The sequence below is a fragment of the Jaculus jaculus genome, chromosome 4, assembly GCF_020740685.1.
Source record: "Jaculus jaculus isolate mJacJac1 chromosome 4, mJacJac1.mat.Y.cur, whole genome shotgun sequence".
Lineage (NCBI taxonomy): Eukaryota > Metazoa > Chordata > Mammalia > Rodentia > Dipodidae > Jaculus > Jaculus jaculus.
The window spans coordinates 120,490,925-120,509,115 of record NC_059105.1 but is presented as its reverse complement, the minus strand read 5'-3'; the positions used below and the strand labels follow the sequence as shown (position 1 = coordinate 120,509,115).

At 38.0% G+C, this 18,191-nt stretch overlaps 1 protein-coding gene across 4 annotated transcripts in view; it reads left to right on the top strand.

The window, feature by feature from the left end:
- The window catches only part of Aff3 (AF4/FMR2 family member 3), a 588,679-nt gene that overhangs the window by 305,551 nt on the left and 264,937 nt on the right, over window positions 1-18,191 (top strand). For all 4 annotated transcript variants that reach the window (XM_045146966.1, XM_045146965.1, XM_045146968.1 and 1 more), the window contains one exon: window positions 12,499-12,546. In XM_045146966.1, the coding sequence (XP_045002901.1) occupies window positions 12,499-12,546 (48 nt within the window). The remainder of the gene's footprint in view (window positions 1-12,498; window positions 12,547-18,191) is intronic.

The window sequence follows — 18,191 nt, the reverse complement described above, 5'->3', positions numbered from 1 at the left end:
ATTTCTCTACAGCGAGAATTACAAAAGGAACTAAAACTGAGGGTCTTTGTACTATGGGTTGACCTTCCCTCCTCTGAGCCTGGATACTGCTGATGGCAAGCCTAAGAAAGCCGCAGATGGTGCACAGAATAGGAGATAATGCTGTACAATGAAAAATCCAGCAGACACACACAAAAATTACATTGGTTTTCATAGCATACAACATATTTTTGTAAACAGCTTAGAATTAAGAAACTGAGAAAAGAAAGAGGACAGCTTGGGTTTAGTTATGAACACAGTATGATTAGTCAAGTTCAGCAGCACTATGTAATATGGGCTCTTAGTACTGGCTGCCTTATGTTCAAAGACCTTGCTTGTCTTATATAAGAACCATTAAGACAAGGCTTTGCCTGTATTTTAGTTCTTTTTGTGTTGCTATATATAATAAAATACTTGGTTGGGCTGGAGAAATGGCTTAGATGTTAAGTGCTTGCCTATGAAGCCTAAGGACCCCGGTTCGAGGCTCGATTCCCCAGGACCCACGTTAGCCAGATGCACAAGGGGGCACACGCGTCTGGAGTTCATTTGCAGTGGCTAGAGGCCCTGTCGCACCCATCCTCTCTCTCCGTCTCTCTCTCTCTCTATCTGCCTCTTTCTGTCTCTGTCACTCTCAAATTAATTAATTAATTAATTAACAAAAAAAAAGTATAGCTCCAACAACTTGAAAGATGAATTCCCAGATCCCCAGACTTCCCCATCTGTGATTAGTTGTAATTAATCCTCTCACCTGTCATTCTATCAAAGAGCCTATTCTCTCTCTCTCTCTCTCCCCCCCCCTTCTCTCTCTGTCTGTTGCTCTCAAATAAATAAATAAATAAAAATAAATGAAAAAATAAAATAAAATACTTGGGACTTGGAACTTCATGAAATACAAAAAGGTTTATTTGGATCAGAGGGTGACTAGAGGATCCAAGTAGCATGATATTGGTGTCCTTGGAAAGGCACCCTTGGCAGAAAAACACAGATAGGGGCATAGCACCTTGTAGAAGAAACAAGTGTATGATGCCACCCCACACTCTAACAACCACTCACATACTCATTGCACTAGACTGGCATTAATATCTCCAAGGACAGTGCCTCCATGACTTGATGACTTTGCAAGAGGCTCCACCACTTAGAAATCCCTCACCCCTGACTTTGTTATGCTGAGAATTAAGACTCCAGTGGATGAACACACTCAGACCATATTCAAATATTAGCAACTGGAGTGGGTTTGATACTGAAATAGTTCTGTCTGAAAGCCATATTGTCCTCAATTATGACTTGGAGTCAAGTGCTAATTGTTGCCAAAAGTTTCATTGTTTACCTATAAACTCATCCATTATAGATTGCTAACTATATGCACACACTACTGAAGTGTTTGAAATTTTAAAAATGTAAGCCATACTGTGACAGGTTGTCATGTTTAGATAATTCTATTAATTTATTATTAATAATAGTCTGTCAAATGTCTACCCAGATAATTTATTTAATTTATTGGGCACTGTAATGACTCTTACTGCTCTCAGGTTAATGCTGTTAAATACTCTTCACAGTCTTTTTAAGGCATTTATACATAAATAACTCATTTAGACTTCTTTAGTGCTACACTAATCGAGAGACATTTTGCCTTACAATATTTTAATTAAACAAATTTATTGGAAATGGCATGAATTATATATCATCTATTTTTCCAGTGTTGGGGCTTGAACCTGCAGCCTTGCATGTGCTTGGCAGGTGCTCTACCACTTTACTACTGGGCTGGGCTTCCAGTGCAAGAATTAAATTCTTAAAGCTAGAACAAATGTGATATTTTGTGTTATAAATTAGTAACTAACTTCCACTCACTTAACTTCTAATACATCCCATTCTCTCTTTGGAAGGTTTTAATCGTGAGAAAAAAAAAATTAGGAAGTTAGAACAGCACAGATACTTTTGTCCACTGGTTTAAACCCCTCTGTCTATAGTGACCCAAAATGTGCCCTTTTCTGTCAGAACTCCTTTTAAACATGTAAGATGTGCATGGCACATTTCATTCCGGTCCTTCCCATGACAAATACCTCTACTCTCTCAGACCCTTTGTCAGTCTCGCCGTTATTTCTGTGCTCACGGAGCACAATAAAACGGTAGACATAGATCACACTGTGAACATTCAGAATAAGAAACTTTACCAATGGAGAGGGAAATACTGAGGTTTGTAGGTTAGTGGGGAGATGAGAGATGAGCTATGTCACAATCCATGTCTTGGTTTTGGAGGCAGAATACTCATCAAGTGTTGCAGTCACACACACAGTACCCCATATACTGCCACTCCCTTCTGTCGCTTTTCTTCATAACATTTCATCTTCTACTATACTGCATAGTATTTTATTGGCTTCTGTTATTAAAATATAAACTTCACAAGGGGGAGGAAGAGGAGTTTTTGCCTATTTAATTCACTTAAGAATCTCTACCATCTTGATCATGACAGACATAAGTCAGCACACAATAAATATCTGCTGGAAAATACTGTGGAGGCATGGTTGTTAATTAGCCACCAGTCCATCCAACTATATAACCAGCTTATTTGGATATTTCCCTCTGCCCTGTAGGACATTTCTCAGACCTTGACAGATGCCTTACAGAAATTCAGAAGACATATAATATTTTAGACCTGGGGAAAATTGTAGTAATGACATCTTTCATGAATTCATGTTACCTCCTGGCAATCATTTTTTTCTTTTTGAAGTATTAAAGTATTGTCTGTGATTCTAAAGTAAAGTGATTATTCCTATTTACTTATCAGCTGTCATGTGGAAGACACTTGCTAAACACTTTATATGCATTGCCTCATTGAGTCCTAGTGTTTAGTGGTACTATTATTATCTGTTTTAAGAATGAAAAAGGTGAGGTGTAAGCAAGCTAAGAAACCTCCTTTGAGAAGACTCCTATAATTAACAGAAAGGTTGGTTTGCAAAAGCTCATGGTCCTTTCTATCACCCCACACATATTCTGGTGTGATTATTGGAACCCAGCAGCAAACTCAGGAGTCTGTAGTGTACTACTATAGCAAGCACTTCTCTTTTTAATTTAATTTTTGGTTATGGTGTGTGTGTGTGTGTTTGTGTTCATCTGTATTGAGTGTGGGTGCATGCATGCCACAGTACACATGTGAAGATCAGAGAACAACTTTTGGGTGTCTGTTGGTCTTTACCTTCCACTCCACTTGAGGCAGGGTCTCTTGATGCTGTTGTTTGCTGCTCTGTTTGCCGGACTAGCTACAGGGAAGTTCTCCTGTCTCTGGCTTAGTGTGCTAGGATTACAGAAACCCGCCATGGCTTCTTTTATATGTAATCTGTAGATTTGAACTCAGGTACTCATACTTGTGTAGTAAGTGCTTTATTCAGTGCTCCATTTCCCCAGTCCCAGCAATGGCTTCTATAAAGATACTGATTCTGTCACCATATCAGTAAGCACTAATGCTGCTTTTGAGGCGTTTGTTTTCTGTTCTCAAGTGGCTAAAAGCATTGTCAGTCTTGTTACCTAACTGGGATATGAACTCCTCCTTAATTTGTTCTCCTAACTTTGAAGGAAGCCAGGTAGAAGTTAAATTGTGCTTCATTCTGTCTTCTCGGTTCTGTGCCATTTCACTCTACTTCTCAGCCTAAGTAGCAGTCAGCCTTCCTCAACTGACCCTTTAGATGACCTTCCTGTTCCCTGCTGTGGCTGTGAGTAGTCTTAAATAGTCATTACCAGTCATTCTTTTACTGCTATTATGCTTTGAAGATCTTTACTTAGCCTTAAGGAAATTATGCTAAAAATCAAACATTTCACTTTATTCTTTGATATTTATTATGTTGAGAGAAAGGTTAATAGATAATTGAATGATTTCTCCTTTTTATAAGCATTTAAACCATGGTGTTAGAGACAAAAGAATCTTGACAATTTTCATTTATACTCTCTGACTTAATTTGACTACTCTTAATATGTTCAACAAAATGATCATTGTTTGTTTAATTATTTCAACATGATCTTGGTATTATAATCAGATTTTAAGCACTTTTATTTTTGGCAAACAGTTACCAATTTCACCCCTGGCAAAAGGATGTTCTTGATGCAGAAATGTGCCTGGTGGCCAGTCTCATAAGAGATAATCTCCAAAAAGGACAAATAATCCAAGGTTATGCAACCCCAGAGTGACCTCAGCAAAGGTCCTTTCCAGCCGTTCCCAGGAGTTGCCATGTGGTGTTGGGCAGCACCGAGAAGAGGATGTCCACATTGTCTGTACTCAGAATCTTGCCATAATCATCTCAGTATATGGCAAGTGTGGAGTCTTATTTCTTAGCAACCTGTTCATTTGGTAACACGTATTTATCCTCTTTTTGGATGACAACTGTGGGAATGATGATCTGTTGAGGATATGGAGAAGTAGTTCTCGTGGGTCCTACCCACAAACTTTGGAACAGTGACAGGAAACAGCCCTCCCCCTTATTGTGAAAGACACAGGGACCTTCAGAAGTTCTCTCTTTCCTTCCTAAATTGTCCTGAGAGGACCAGCCGATGACTTTACACAGTGATGTTTTTCATGGAAATTCAGTGCTCAGCAGTCACGTTCAGGGGCTTTCTGAGGCTCACCCTGATAAAGGAGAGAGCAAGTGCATGACTAACAGCCAGCTTTATCTCCTGGTGCCCCACATTCTAAAAGCAGACACACTTAACCCTGTCTTACACCAAGACCAGCTAACCAATGTTCTAAGAACTGAGCATTTTATTGAAGTAGGAGGGAAGAGGTAAAATCTATTGTTTCTCTAATAGCTCTCTTCAGGATACCCTGTAAATATTTCCCCAAACTAATGCTAAACTATACCAGAATCAATAATGAGAATAATATAGAAGTGCATCAGATCTTTAAGTCATGGCAATTAGGTAGACTAATTTAAATATAACACTTGACTATGGAAAAATTCCCACTAGTTAACAAAAATATGTACACGTTTCCCAGTCATGTTCTCCAGTGCTCCTTGCTCCCACCTTCTTTATGTGTTAGCACTTATTTATATAGCATATTTCTTAAAAGAATGGCATGGGTACACAGAATGAACCTTTCTGTGATGGTCAGACAGACTTGAGACCCGTTGGGGTCATGATAGAGATTAAAGACCCATGATGAAGAAGATAACATAGGAAAGGCTGTTTGTGAGTCTTTTCTCTTAGCTAAATGCTTAAATAAAATCAGCAGATTATGCAAGTAGAACACAGGTTGAACTCAAAGTGCTCCCAAACATCAAAGGTTTTGAGAGATGACACAATGCCAAAAAGACACCTGACTTGGGGTGGTTTGCAGTTACAATGCAAACAGTTGTTAAAATATTATAGAAAATGACCTTTAGGTATATATGAAGTATAAAAGAATTTTATGTTTTGTCTTGTATCCTATTCCTGAGGGATTTCATGATGGTTTTGGAAATTTTTTAAATCTGGAATTGGAAACATTGATCTACAGAAAACTATGTTGTCAGATCTGTAACACCACTTTTGCCATATACAATAGTTATTTCTATTCCTGGGTAAACAAGTATTGATTACCTGTGTTACTGGGGGACACAAATTAGAAAAGTCCTAAGTATCCTTAATTGGCTAATTCAGCCACATTGGATTACTCTTTCCATCTGCAAGCCTTTGTATTCAGAATTTCATGATTAGAGAAGAAACATGTTCCTGGGCATAAGTAACAATCAAATTTAGTTTTCCTATGCATTTTTCTCCATTCTTTAAGTAGGAAAAAAGAGGACATGTTTCAGGGACAGCCAATCAATACAATAAGCCTTCTGCTACTCATAAATAACATATTATTTCTCTTAATTATATTTTAAGGCAGATAAATGGAGGCAAGATGAAATTTAAGAAGGTGCTAAAAAGGAAACTGCACCTCAGAAGTCTCTCTGAAGGACTTCCTGATGAGTGTGTGTGTTGAATGGTTCACTATTGTCACCCCTGCCAGAGCCCCTCTAGTCTTCCACTTGCTAAGAGTAATGATTTGAAATGAAGGAACATAGAGGTCTCACAGTGTTCTTGTCAATGTCAATTACAAGAAGGGAGCACCTGGTCGCTTATGACTGCCTTGTAGTTTCTTTACCCGGTGTTGACAGAGCAATGCAGATGATGACTCCAATACACAGGAATGGACACTTCATTGAGACCTGACCCAGAAGAAAATTACTTGATATCAATTAATGGTCAGAATGTAAAGTCACTGCCTCTGGTTCTAATCACTTTATACCATGAATAGACTTTTAACAATGTCAGTACACTGAGAGGCCACTTAACTTTCTAAAAACCAAACACACTTTTAAATACAAGTTCTGATTGAGATCACTAATTTTCATGATAAAAATATTTAAGTGAATGACCTTGTCCTATTGCTAAGAGTCTGATAGAAGATTAGCTATTGCAGGTAGAGTACCCTTACCTGAAATGGTAGGAGCTAGAAGTGTTTCAGAATTTGGATTGTTTTCTCGGATTTTGGAATATTTGCATATGCCTAATGAGCTATCATGGTGCCAAGACCCAAGTCTAAATAAAACCCATTAATGCCTCATATGTATTTTAAAAACACACATAGACAGTAGGTAATTGTATGTGACACTTTTCTATACTTGCATTTTTACTGTTAACCATTATGTGAAATGAGGTGTTGAATTCTTCACTGGTGGTATCCTGTCAATGCACAATAAATTTCAAACTATTTACCATAGTTGACTGCTGGTACTTGATTTACAGCACTGATATAGTGATTAAGGCAGTTCAGTGACTTGCTTATGTTTCTGTAGTAATAGGTATAAGTTTAATTTTAATGAAACAAATAAATATTGATGTTCTAAAAATTTGTCTTGAAGGCAACCAGCGACTTTTTTGTTTTTGCTGTTGTTTTGGGTAAAACAAAGTAGACTGTTCTAGTTATTCACAACATTCAGAACTTTAATTTTCAGACATGTAATTTTGTTTGTAAATGTGTTAGTCACTGACTTATTCATCAGATATTATGAAGTTTTTATGGATTTATACCAAGTACTGTATTTACAGCTGGTCACAAACACGGTAAACTATCTGCTATAAAATCTCTAATACAAATCATGTGACCCATCAAGATTTCCTCATTTTATTCTTTTCAATGAAGGATGGCAGGTTTAATCTGCTTTAGTCATAGTAGGAGACTAGATATATTTCAGGTTTTGTATTTTTTTGTTAGAAATGTTTGTATATACATAATGAGATATTTGGGGATGAAGGAGTGGTACCCAGTTCTACACATAAAATTATTTCTGTTTCATGTATACCCCATATACATAGGCTGAATGTAATTTTATACAACTTTTTAATGATTTTGTATACTTTACTATGAGATAAGATCAGAGACTATCATGCATGCCAGCTTGGGAGTTTGGAGCATTTTAGATTTCAGATTTTTGGACTAGGAATATTTACAATATATTCACTTATACAGTAAAATAATTAAAAGTTAGTGCATATAGGTCAAGGGAATGAAGAGGTTTACACGGGAATGATGGGCATGTTCTGTAACTAGATCAAAATAACTATTACTCATTGAGAACTGTACTGCTGAACTATACACTGTAGGACTCGCAGTACCCAGCTTTCACCTTAGCTGTTCTGTTTGTTTTGTGACAGGGTTCTACACTATAGCCCAGGCTAGCATTGAACTCAAAGCAGTCTTCTTGCCTCAACCTCTGAACTGTTGGCGCTATTGATAGGAGCCACTATATCCAGCTTTTGTTTTATTTGTTAGTATAGTTTGTAATTTCCTCTTCTTCTATTTATGTAGCTATGTAGTATGTGTTAGAGTTGGATGGTATTTGAGTCCCATTGGGGTATTATTATTTTTCATCTTCCAGTAGAATTTTTTTCTTAAGCATGCATCACAACCATCTCATGTTAAGATTACCCTCATTTATTTGCTGTGAAACATGATACTTTTTCATATTTTTAAATTGTTCATTACTGTTACATAAAAGCACAACTGTACATTTATGTCCATCACTTTATTAACCTCCTTTTTTTAAGATAGATTTTTTAAATTATTTATTTATTTGAGAGAGAGAGAGAGAGAGAGAGAGAGAGAGAGAGAGAGAGAGAGAGAGAGAGGGAGAGAAAGAGAGAGAATGGGTATGCCAGGGCCTCTAGCCATTGCAAATAAACTCCAGATGCATGTGCTCCCTTGTGCTTCTGGCTTATGTGGGTCCTGGAGAATCAAACCGGGGACCTTTGGCCTTGCAGGCAAACACCTTAGCCACTAAGCCATCTCTTCAGCCTAATCTCCCTTATTAATAATAGTCACACTTAAGTCATAGATTTTTGAAAGTATATGATAAAAATCAGTAAGCCAAGATGACCTTAGCTTTACATATTTTCCATTGTTGTATTCCTAGGAGAAATAGCACAGATTCTTATAATATTTCATTGAATTGTGTTTTTTAATAATATGCTATGGATCTTACATTTATTTCACAGGGACTATTGATTTAAATTCTCTTGTTAGTTTTGTGCTAAATTAATTAAATGAACTGTTTAGTTTTCCATTATATTCCACTCTGGAAGAGATGATAGATAGGATACTTCATTCTAAAATTATCTGGCTTGAAGCTCTCTGTAAAGATAATTTTTATTTCATTTACATCCTCAGGGTTATAGCTCTATTCACTATAAGTCAGAGTCTTCTCAAAAAGCTAACAGCTGCATCAAGACATTTTAATTTATTAGCATTGTGTTCTCTTTGTACATGAGTATCAATATCCTCTGATAGTACCTTCTTTATAAGTTAATTTATCTATCTATCTCAAGTTATATTTATTTTGGCTTTCTCTTTGTTGAATAGATTTGTATGTGCTTTATCTATAGTTATAGGTACTGTCTTTGCTTTTGTCTTAAAGAGACTGTATTTGGGCTTTCTAGATTCTCCTGATTTTATATTCTATAACTATTTTGGTCAGGCATGGTGGTACATGCCTGTAATACCAGCAGACAAGAAACTAAGGCAGGAAGATCAGAGTCTCAAGCCCAGTCTGGGCTACACAATGAGATTCTGTCAAAAACGTGTTTTTCCCTATTTGTTATTCTTATCCTTTTGTTTTCTTTGTGCTATCCTTTTGATTTTGTAATTGATTGCTTAGCATATAAATTGACTTTAGGAAAAAGATAAAATATTTTAGTAATAAATTTGCTTCAGGAGATCTTCAGAGCATCTCAAAATTTTGTTTTTATGTGTTTCAATGTTTTGTGTTTTCTATAAAGATTCTTTTGTAAGTGTGCATTTTTTGTTTAATTCATAATTTCTAGGAGATATTTTATGTCTACATTGCGCTTAATTCATAGCTTTGTAGTTTTGGACAATCTGTGAGTAAGGAGTCTGGGCTATAAAGTAACTACTTTGTGACTTGGTAAGCTGCTTCTTATATTATCACTCCAGGATCTTCCACTGAAACAACTATGTTGTGCATATGTGACAAGGGGAGAGTCAGATATTCTATCTCATTATGTCTGCCAGTTTAGCCTTATTTAATTATCTGTTCAGGGCTGGTGAGATGGCTTAGTTGCTAAGGCGCTTGCCTGCAAAGCCTAAGGACCCATGTTCAACTCTCCAGTTCCCAGTAAGCCAGATACACAGAAGCAAGCGCAAGGTCACAGATACTCACTAGGTGGCGCAAGCATTCGATTTCAGTGTCTGAGGTCCTGGTGTGCCATTTCTTTCTCTGTTTCTCTCTCTCTCTCTCAAATTAAAAAAAAAAAAATTAAAAACGTTTAATTATCTGTTCACATTTTCTATTCCCTTGTGAGGGTTTTATTTGCGTTTTCATTTGGTAATATCCTTAGTCTAGTAGGAAAAATAACTGTGGCTGATAACTGTGCTTCCCTTGCTTTTTTTAAAAAATGTTTTTTGTTTATTTTTATTTATTTATTTGAGATTGACACAGAGAGAGAGAGAGAATGGGCGTGCCAGGGCTTCCAGACACTGAAAATGAACTCCAGATGCGTGCACCCCGTTATGCATCTGGCCAATGTGGATCCTGGAGAATTGAGCCTCAAACCAAGGTCCTTAGGTTTCACAGGCAAGCGCTTAACTGCTAAGCCATCTCTCCAGCCGGCTTCCCTTGCTTTTTCCTGGAATGTCTTAGACTGATGCTCAGTTCATACCCTGCTTTTCCTTCATTGTATATGGTACTTTGATTCTTTTTCTTTTAAAAAAAAAAATGATAAGGCCTTAAGTTAATGTTTGCATTTTATGATGTCCCTTTATATCCTTTCTCTTCTGTTTTGCTTTTGCTTGTTTCTCTCAAGTGTGTAAACATGTAAATGCTGGTGGTGACAGGAGACAGAGGCAGAACTAGATATGATACAGAGCAGAAGGCCCATGGGTGGAATGTTCCAGTGAAATCAAGAAGCTACAGAGTAACCATGAAGCAGAGCCTCCAATGGGGACAGGGAGAAAACAGAGTACAGCCTTTGGAAAGTGGCATGTCAGGTTAGGTGTGGGCAAGCAGAATTTGAGAAACAATGGGCCATTTGCTTCCTTGGTCACAAATGACCCTGTCCTCAAAGCTAAGACTGAGGCCTCAGTGGTAGAGTTAATGCTGAGTATCTGTCATGACATTGATGGCACACCTAATTTTTCTATCTCAAATTTTCTGTAAATTGAAATAGTGAGATTTGTGTAAAAATATTTCTGAAGGAGTATGTATGTGTACATGAAACAATTTTTGAATATTCAAAGATCTGTTGGTGACTTGCAGGTAAATGAAGATAAATGTGACTTTAAATTAGCATCATTTTATAATGAAGGTCCCCCTGAAATGCATGTGAGGAAGAGTTAAAGTATTTTCAAAATAGAGTCTGTTCTCCGCTCATCTCCTCTGCCATGAAATGCCATGTGCCCTGATTTGATAGAGCCTTTTTCCTAAAGCCCACTTCTTCTCGTGCTCTGTGCCCAGCATGGTAATTAGGGACTTCTGCTGTCAGGGACAGGATCCCAGCTGTTTCTTGAGCCCCTTTCCCAAAGCTTCATCCTCACATTTCTCAGGTAGGGTGTGGGTGTGTGTGTGGAAGTGATAGGATTTAGGGGAAATCACACTATAGCCAATGCTATAAAGAAGGGGAATCAGAATGGGATGCTAGCTTTTAATGAAGTTTAGTTGGAGTTTCAATGAGGTAAGATTGTTATGACAGATTTCAAAATGTAATGATAGGAAAATGAGGTGGGTTCATCAAAGTTGAAGCAACCACTCAGTAACTCAGCATGAAACAACAGCTACAAACCTTCAACAATACAGAGTAATTAAAATTTGCATTGTGCAGCCCTCCTTCTCAGAATACCTTTCCAAGGGAAGCAATAACGTTATGGAAAAATACAAACACAAATTTGGAAATGTAAATTACATATAAGTTTAATCTTTTTCCTAAACACAGTAAATTTTCAAAATGTAAATATAATAAAAGCACACAACTATAGCTGAAACACGACTTAAGAAAGACTTTGGGAAGGCAGAAGGATGGTAGGTTTGGATAAGAGATCACACAAAAAGCTTCATTCTAGGATGTCACAATGCACTGTAATCATTGCCCTTGAATTACAGGACCCAGAGAACAATATCCATGGGACCATAGAAAGGAATCAGTGTCTCTAAAACTTAACATGCTCCTCTGAGTGAGCTGTGACTTGAAGCCAGCACATCTTACAGCCACTTGATACCTCCACAACACAGGGCAGCATGGTTTACAGCAGAAGTAGCTCTGGATGGGTGTGATGTCAATGTCCAAAATTTTTTTTTTTTTTTTTTGGTTTTTCGAGGTAGGGTCTCACTCTGGCCTAGGCTGACATGGAATTAACTATGTAGTCTCAGGGTGGCCTTGAACTCACGGCAATCCTCCTACTTCTGTCTCCCGAATGCTGAGATTAAAGGTGTGCACCACCACGCCTGGCTGATTTTTGTTTTTTTAATTGTAGTTTTGGTTTTGTTTGTTTCAGTCCTTTAGTTTTAGACACATCCTACCATATGATTTAAGGATTGTGAACTAGACTTTTACTTAAGCAGTAGCTATACATATCTGGCCCATTACACATGTTTGATGGGTAACTGTACAAACTGTTGTTAAGGGAAAAAAGGTGATGCTTTCCACACTTTAGTGGAGCCCAAGGTGGATGAAGCTTAGACCTGTCTGTGTTCCTAAGAGCCTTACAACTTAAGCTGGTAGGCTAACACGGCCCAGGCCTGAGCCTCTGGGCATAGGTGTATGTGTGACACTCCAGCCAGGGAAGGGGAACCAGTATAGCCATGGAGCAATCATCAAGGAAAGAAACTTACAGGAGTCTCTGCTAACATTCCTTCAGAGCAAGACTTGCTTTTCCCCTACCAATTTTGAAGCTCACATCTTTTCTTTGTGGCCATAGTTCTATTCTGTCAATCCTAATTTATTTTCCTTTGCTTTCAGGAGAGTAGATCTGGAGAAAGCAACAGCTGTGTTGAAGAAATAATTCGGGTAAGGGTATTCTTTGAAAAGCTTATCAATGTTGGGCATATATAGATTCCAAAAAGAAAGCAGGTAGGATGCATGTTCATATTATCAGAGTTGGTTTGCTGATTGATGTTTACCATTTTTTGAGGACAGTCATGTGAGTTGCCTGAATGACATTTAAAAACCCAACACCACTTTTTGAAATTAGGAGCTCACCCCATTCTGGTGCCTTTGGGCAGATTGAGGTAACAGTGTATTAAAGTGATCAGCTAGAAAACTAGGAAAACAGATGTTAGATGCAAAATACAGCAGGGCTTACATCTGGATGCACTCATTCATCACCCTACTCTTGAAAAAGCATCAGTACTCTTCCTTCAGACTCAGGCAGAGGCTGCCTTGTGATTTTTTGTCTAAACTTAATTAGAATCAGAAGCACCTGACAAAGAGGTAATGTCAGAGTCTGAATGTTTCCGTGTTGTGTTGTATTTAGCTTCCCTCCCTTCACTCTCTTTCTTATTCCTTTTTTATCCCTCTTCCTCCCCTCCAAGCCTTCCTCCCTCACTCTCTTTTTTATCCCCTTCCTCCCTTCTTATCTCTCTTCTACCCTCCAAACCTTCTTTCCTCACTCTCTTTCTTATTCCCCTACTCCATTCTTATCCTTCTTCCACCCTCCAAACCTTCCTCCCTCACTCTCTTTCTTATTCCCTTCCTCCCCCTCCAAACCTTCCCAAGTCCTCTCTATATACAGGCTGGCCTGGAACTCACAAGTGCTGGAATTATAGGTGTGTGCCACTATGCCCAGGCTTGGTCTTTCTCTTCTTGTAACTAGGGTTTGTAGTTCAAATAAAGACTTGAATTCACACACCAAAAAGTAATAGTATATGGGAAATAACATTCATTTGAAATAAAACAGATGGCATTCGTCAAGAGCTTCAAGCTTTATTCTTTGTAAAGAGAACTGATTGGAGCCTCATACTCGCTCCCCTCATTGCTACCCTCCTGTGACACTGACTCCTAACCTTCTACTTGGGTGCTGCCCCTACCACTGCTCTCTTCTAGTCAGGCATGGACCAAGGCAAAATATGGACCCATTGGGTAATGAGTTTGCACTCACATGTGAGGCTGAAAATCCTACACATGTGCCAGCAGGCTCTGGATGTGGTCTCTGTTAGAGGTGAGTGAACATTTTGAGCTCTGTTTTTCCCAGAACCCACAGGAGTGGTCAAGAATGGGAGGAAGTCATGGTGGTGGTACCAGCAATGCATTGCATCCTTTTACTCCCCCTGCCTACCTGAGACACTGTTAGTAGTAGTTGGTATTGGAGCAGTTGCTAGAAGATTGTGTCAGTGTCCCCATTGTTACTTAGGATGCTCTTCTGGCTGTCCCCTGCCTCACATATTGGTAATTCTCCAAAATTGTCTTTCCTCTTTGGGTAAGCATGCTTCTTTCTCCAAACACAAGTTTAGGGCTTCTTCTCACTTACAGTCCATCATGTTTATTGAATATCTCTTACACACCAGCATTCCTCTTAGACTATGGTCCTACTTCAGTTTTATTGGATGGATCCATGAGTAAGTGAGTGAGTGAATGAGTGAGTGAGGTGAAAAGTCCTCCAAGGCAAAGTTATACATGTCATTGTGTTGCTTACAAAAGATCCCACTTGCTCTAAACATGGGGGCTTAGGATGTATCTTTTAGATATGCACTGAGTTGGAGAACATTTGGGACCTTTCAAAGAAAGGAGATAAACATACAAGGATCTGGAACTTATAGCACAGGTCTGAGTTGTAGCCCCAACCTTTTCATTTAATTCACATATCGTTGGCAGTAAAACCATAGAAATCAGTACATTTTCCTGGGGAAAGACTAAAGATGAACAAATAGCAAGAGCTTATATTCTCAAGCACATAGACCAAGGAAAGGAAGAGCCATACATAGAAGAGAGAAAGTGAAAATTGTGATGGTGGAAAAGCCTAGAATCTTCCAAGTTCAGCAGTCCTCACAGGTTAGAAAAGACAACAAAGATGAGGCATCTTGCCATAAAACCAGATCAAAAAAATGCCAGATCAGGCATTACAACCCTGCACTTGCACGGCTTATGCCCAGCACTACCACCTCAGCTTTAACTTCTGCTGCTTCTCCCTCCCTTATTTTTGCTAAGGTGACTATATTCAAGTCATTTGAATACTACTTGGCATCCTAAGGTTTAATTACTTTTTATTCTTATTCAGAGAATTTTAATCAAGGGAGCTAATAAATCTGTGTTTAACTGCAAAATTCCCCGAACCAAGGGCAAAATTATAACTGAATTGTATGAAGATGAGCCACAAGGGCTAGAAGGCCTCATGGCTGACATAGTTTATAACATATAGTTTTCTAAGCTTTACTGTTTTTCATCCTTAAAGGCCCAAGCACTGTAATACTTCGGTGCTTTTCATAGCACTATACATTAATATATAATGGCATTAACATTTTTTCAGCCAATAAAAGGGTGTTTTTTTTACAACTTAATGGGGGGAGTGCAAAGCTAGAATCAAAGATGCACAATTTTAGGTGAAATAGTTTTAGATTACAGTTTTCTAGGGCATCTCCATGATTGGAGTCTTTGTAACAAGTAAGACACCAATAGTTTATATTTTGGTTTGATTTAAACAATGAATTAAAGACTACTTCAGAGCAACATCTAAGCAGATACCTTCTTGGCTTTCTGGCTTTCATCTCCAGTCAGTAATTGAATTCCAGTGTCCTGTGTGATACAACAGTGGGTATTTGCATAGACCTACATGTCTGTTTATGTGAAGGGAGTGGATGTTTATATGAAGGGGATAAATGGTACTTTAAATGCTATAGCCTCAAATCCATGTCCTGACATTATAATTGAACTGCCTTCAGACAAATAAAGGGAACTTGTTTTTAATTTGGCTTCCCAGAAACTCAGGAGCCTCCTGAATAAACTCTTCAGCTGTGGTCTAGGGAGTTCTGTGAGTTAGTGCAATGTCATATGGCTTACACATCATGATGGCCCATACCATGTTGAGACTCTGGATGGTGAGACAAGAGATGCCTTGTGCTGGAAGGTCTACATGCTCCTTAACCCGGATGAAAACATGTTAGCTGCTCTATGCCTACTGGAAAATAAAGAACAAAGAGATGACTTGTTTTCAGTGACCTACTTGGGTCACTTGCAGAGCTGGCTCAGGTCAAATCTCCCCTGCTGCAGAGCAGACCAGCTTTTCTTTCTAGCTCATACTGTTTCCTTTATAAATTATTTCACTTTTTTCCAACAGTAAAGATTTCATTCATGAAAAAATGAAGCCTACCAATTGCAAACATCAATCCAGAATAGAGCTGTCAATAAGCCTCCATTAATATATTCCATTAATTAGTATAATGAAATAAGCAAAAAGAAACCTGAAGTATAGATTCAGTTCACCAAACAAAACCTCTAATGAGTCTTTCCCAAGGAAAATAAGTGCTTGGTAGTGGTATATGTTGTGTTTTCTTTTTGCTTTTGGCCATCTGAATGTTGTGGACATTAAAGCACACTTTTACAATTTCATTTTACATATGTGGATATATTCATAATTGAAATTATTGTGTTAGTCCTTTGGGCTGAAACCAGAAGCCCCAACTAAATGACTTTATTCCCACTTGCCACAGATATCCTGAGGTCATGTTGCAGGACACCTGGTTACATTCTCTAGGCTTTGCAATGGGACTGTAGGCATACGATCTCTGACAGATAGAGCAAGAGGCTGCTTTCTTTCAGAACTTGTTCTGAGCCCAGTAGCTTTAGGGTGATGGCCATAGATCCCTGGAGGCACAGGTAGCTTTTTCTCTCAGTACTCACCTGCTTCATTCCGGTGCATGCCAGTAGGAATAGTGTAGACATTTATAGAATTATACAGAAACCAGGGGAATGCCAGCGGCAATATTCTCCTTTCTGCCTAGTAGGTTAAGATACCTCAGTGCCAAGTGCAATGGTGCAATGCCTTTAGTCCCAGCACTTAAGAGACTAAGACAGGAGTATCACCATGAGTTCAAGGCCAGCCTGAAGCTACAGACTGAGTTCTGGGTCAGCCTGGGCTAGAGCAAGACTCTTCAAAAAAAAAAATGAACAAACAAAAGCTGCCTCACACAGTGTCATTTCATGGATGTTTGTTAACATTTTGTTGTGATGTTTTAGGCATTTTATAAGACACATTGAGGACCTCAGCACTGTACCAGAAGACTGAGATATTAAATATTACTTCCTTTTTGAATGTATTCAGTTGTTTTTGTCTTCCAAGGTATACCAACAGGACTAAGTAATGAGAGGAATCAATATCTGAAAAAGAATTAGAAGTGCTCAGTGCCTTGGACACCAACCACACACATGAGTGGCTCAGCAGGAGAGAAATGAGTTAGTGGAAGAAAGCTGGGGAGCAAGCAAATAGAGATGTATGCCTTTCAGAACCAGCACATCCTATCAGGTGGCACAGAGTCAAACCCCAGCAACACAGAACAAAAGGGTCAGAGTGGGTAAGGCTGACAAAGACAGCGGTCTCACCTCCTCTCTCTTCTGCCTTACTCTGAGGGCCTTTGGACTACAGGTTGCCATCCATATGTTCCATTCACATTCTCAGGGTATCTTCATTGTTTCCCTTCTCTTGAGTGAGCATTTTCAAAGAAGATAAGTGTGAAAATATGAATTTTATGGAACAAAAAGTGAGCATTCTTTATCCGTGAATGAGGTTGACCTTTGCAGTAATGCTGCTTTTACTCTGTAGAGTAGAAGATATTTTCACATGCAAAATCACAGTAGGCAATAATGCTTTCAAGTGTATAAAGTCCTCAATGATATCACTCATTTTGATTTCATTTTCTAATTGGCCTATACATTTGTAAAAGTTTGGGGGCATATTGTTTTTGTGTCCTATCACACAATACGTGAATATGCATATTATAATGCATATTACAAAAAGCTATAAAAATCATTTTGAATGCTTTTTACAACAAAGAAATGTTTAAAGGGGTAAATATACTTATCCTGATTTAGACATTGTGTGTGTGTGTAAAATGTGTTCACATGTTTTTTAGTTATGGGACTCAACTCAGGGCCCTACATATGTGCTTACCACTAAGCTGCACCTCAGTTACCACATAATTTATCTTTAATGTGATTTTCACATTGAGTGTTCTTCTTTTGCAGTGAGTTGATAATACACAATATGAGCCAATGACATTTTTATGGTTCTAGCACTGGAACCCATGGCCTAGTGACTACTAACCAAATGTTCTATTACTGAGCCACATACTTAGCTAATTTTATTTTTCCTTAAAATATATGTTAATACATAGAATACTTCTATATTTAGTAACTATATATACTCATAAAACTTAGAAAATTTACTAGACATTCAAGTAGAAAATTTATGGTTACCTTATTTTAAGGGCTTTCAAATGTTTAGAGTATCAATAAAGCATCTACACATTATTTGCTGAAATGGTGTTAGTATTTAAAATGTGAAAGAAAATAAAATTGCATTTGTTTACAGAAGCATTGGGGGGAGTATACACATAGATGTATATGTAAACTTTTTTATCATAAAGTTCCATTACAAAGGGCTCTATGACCTGTTTCACCTATACCCAATGTTTATGGTTCTCATGCTGATCTTGAACTTTTAT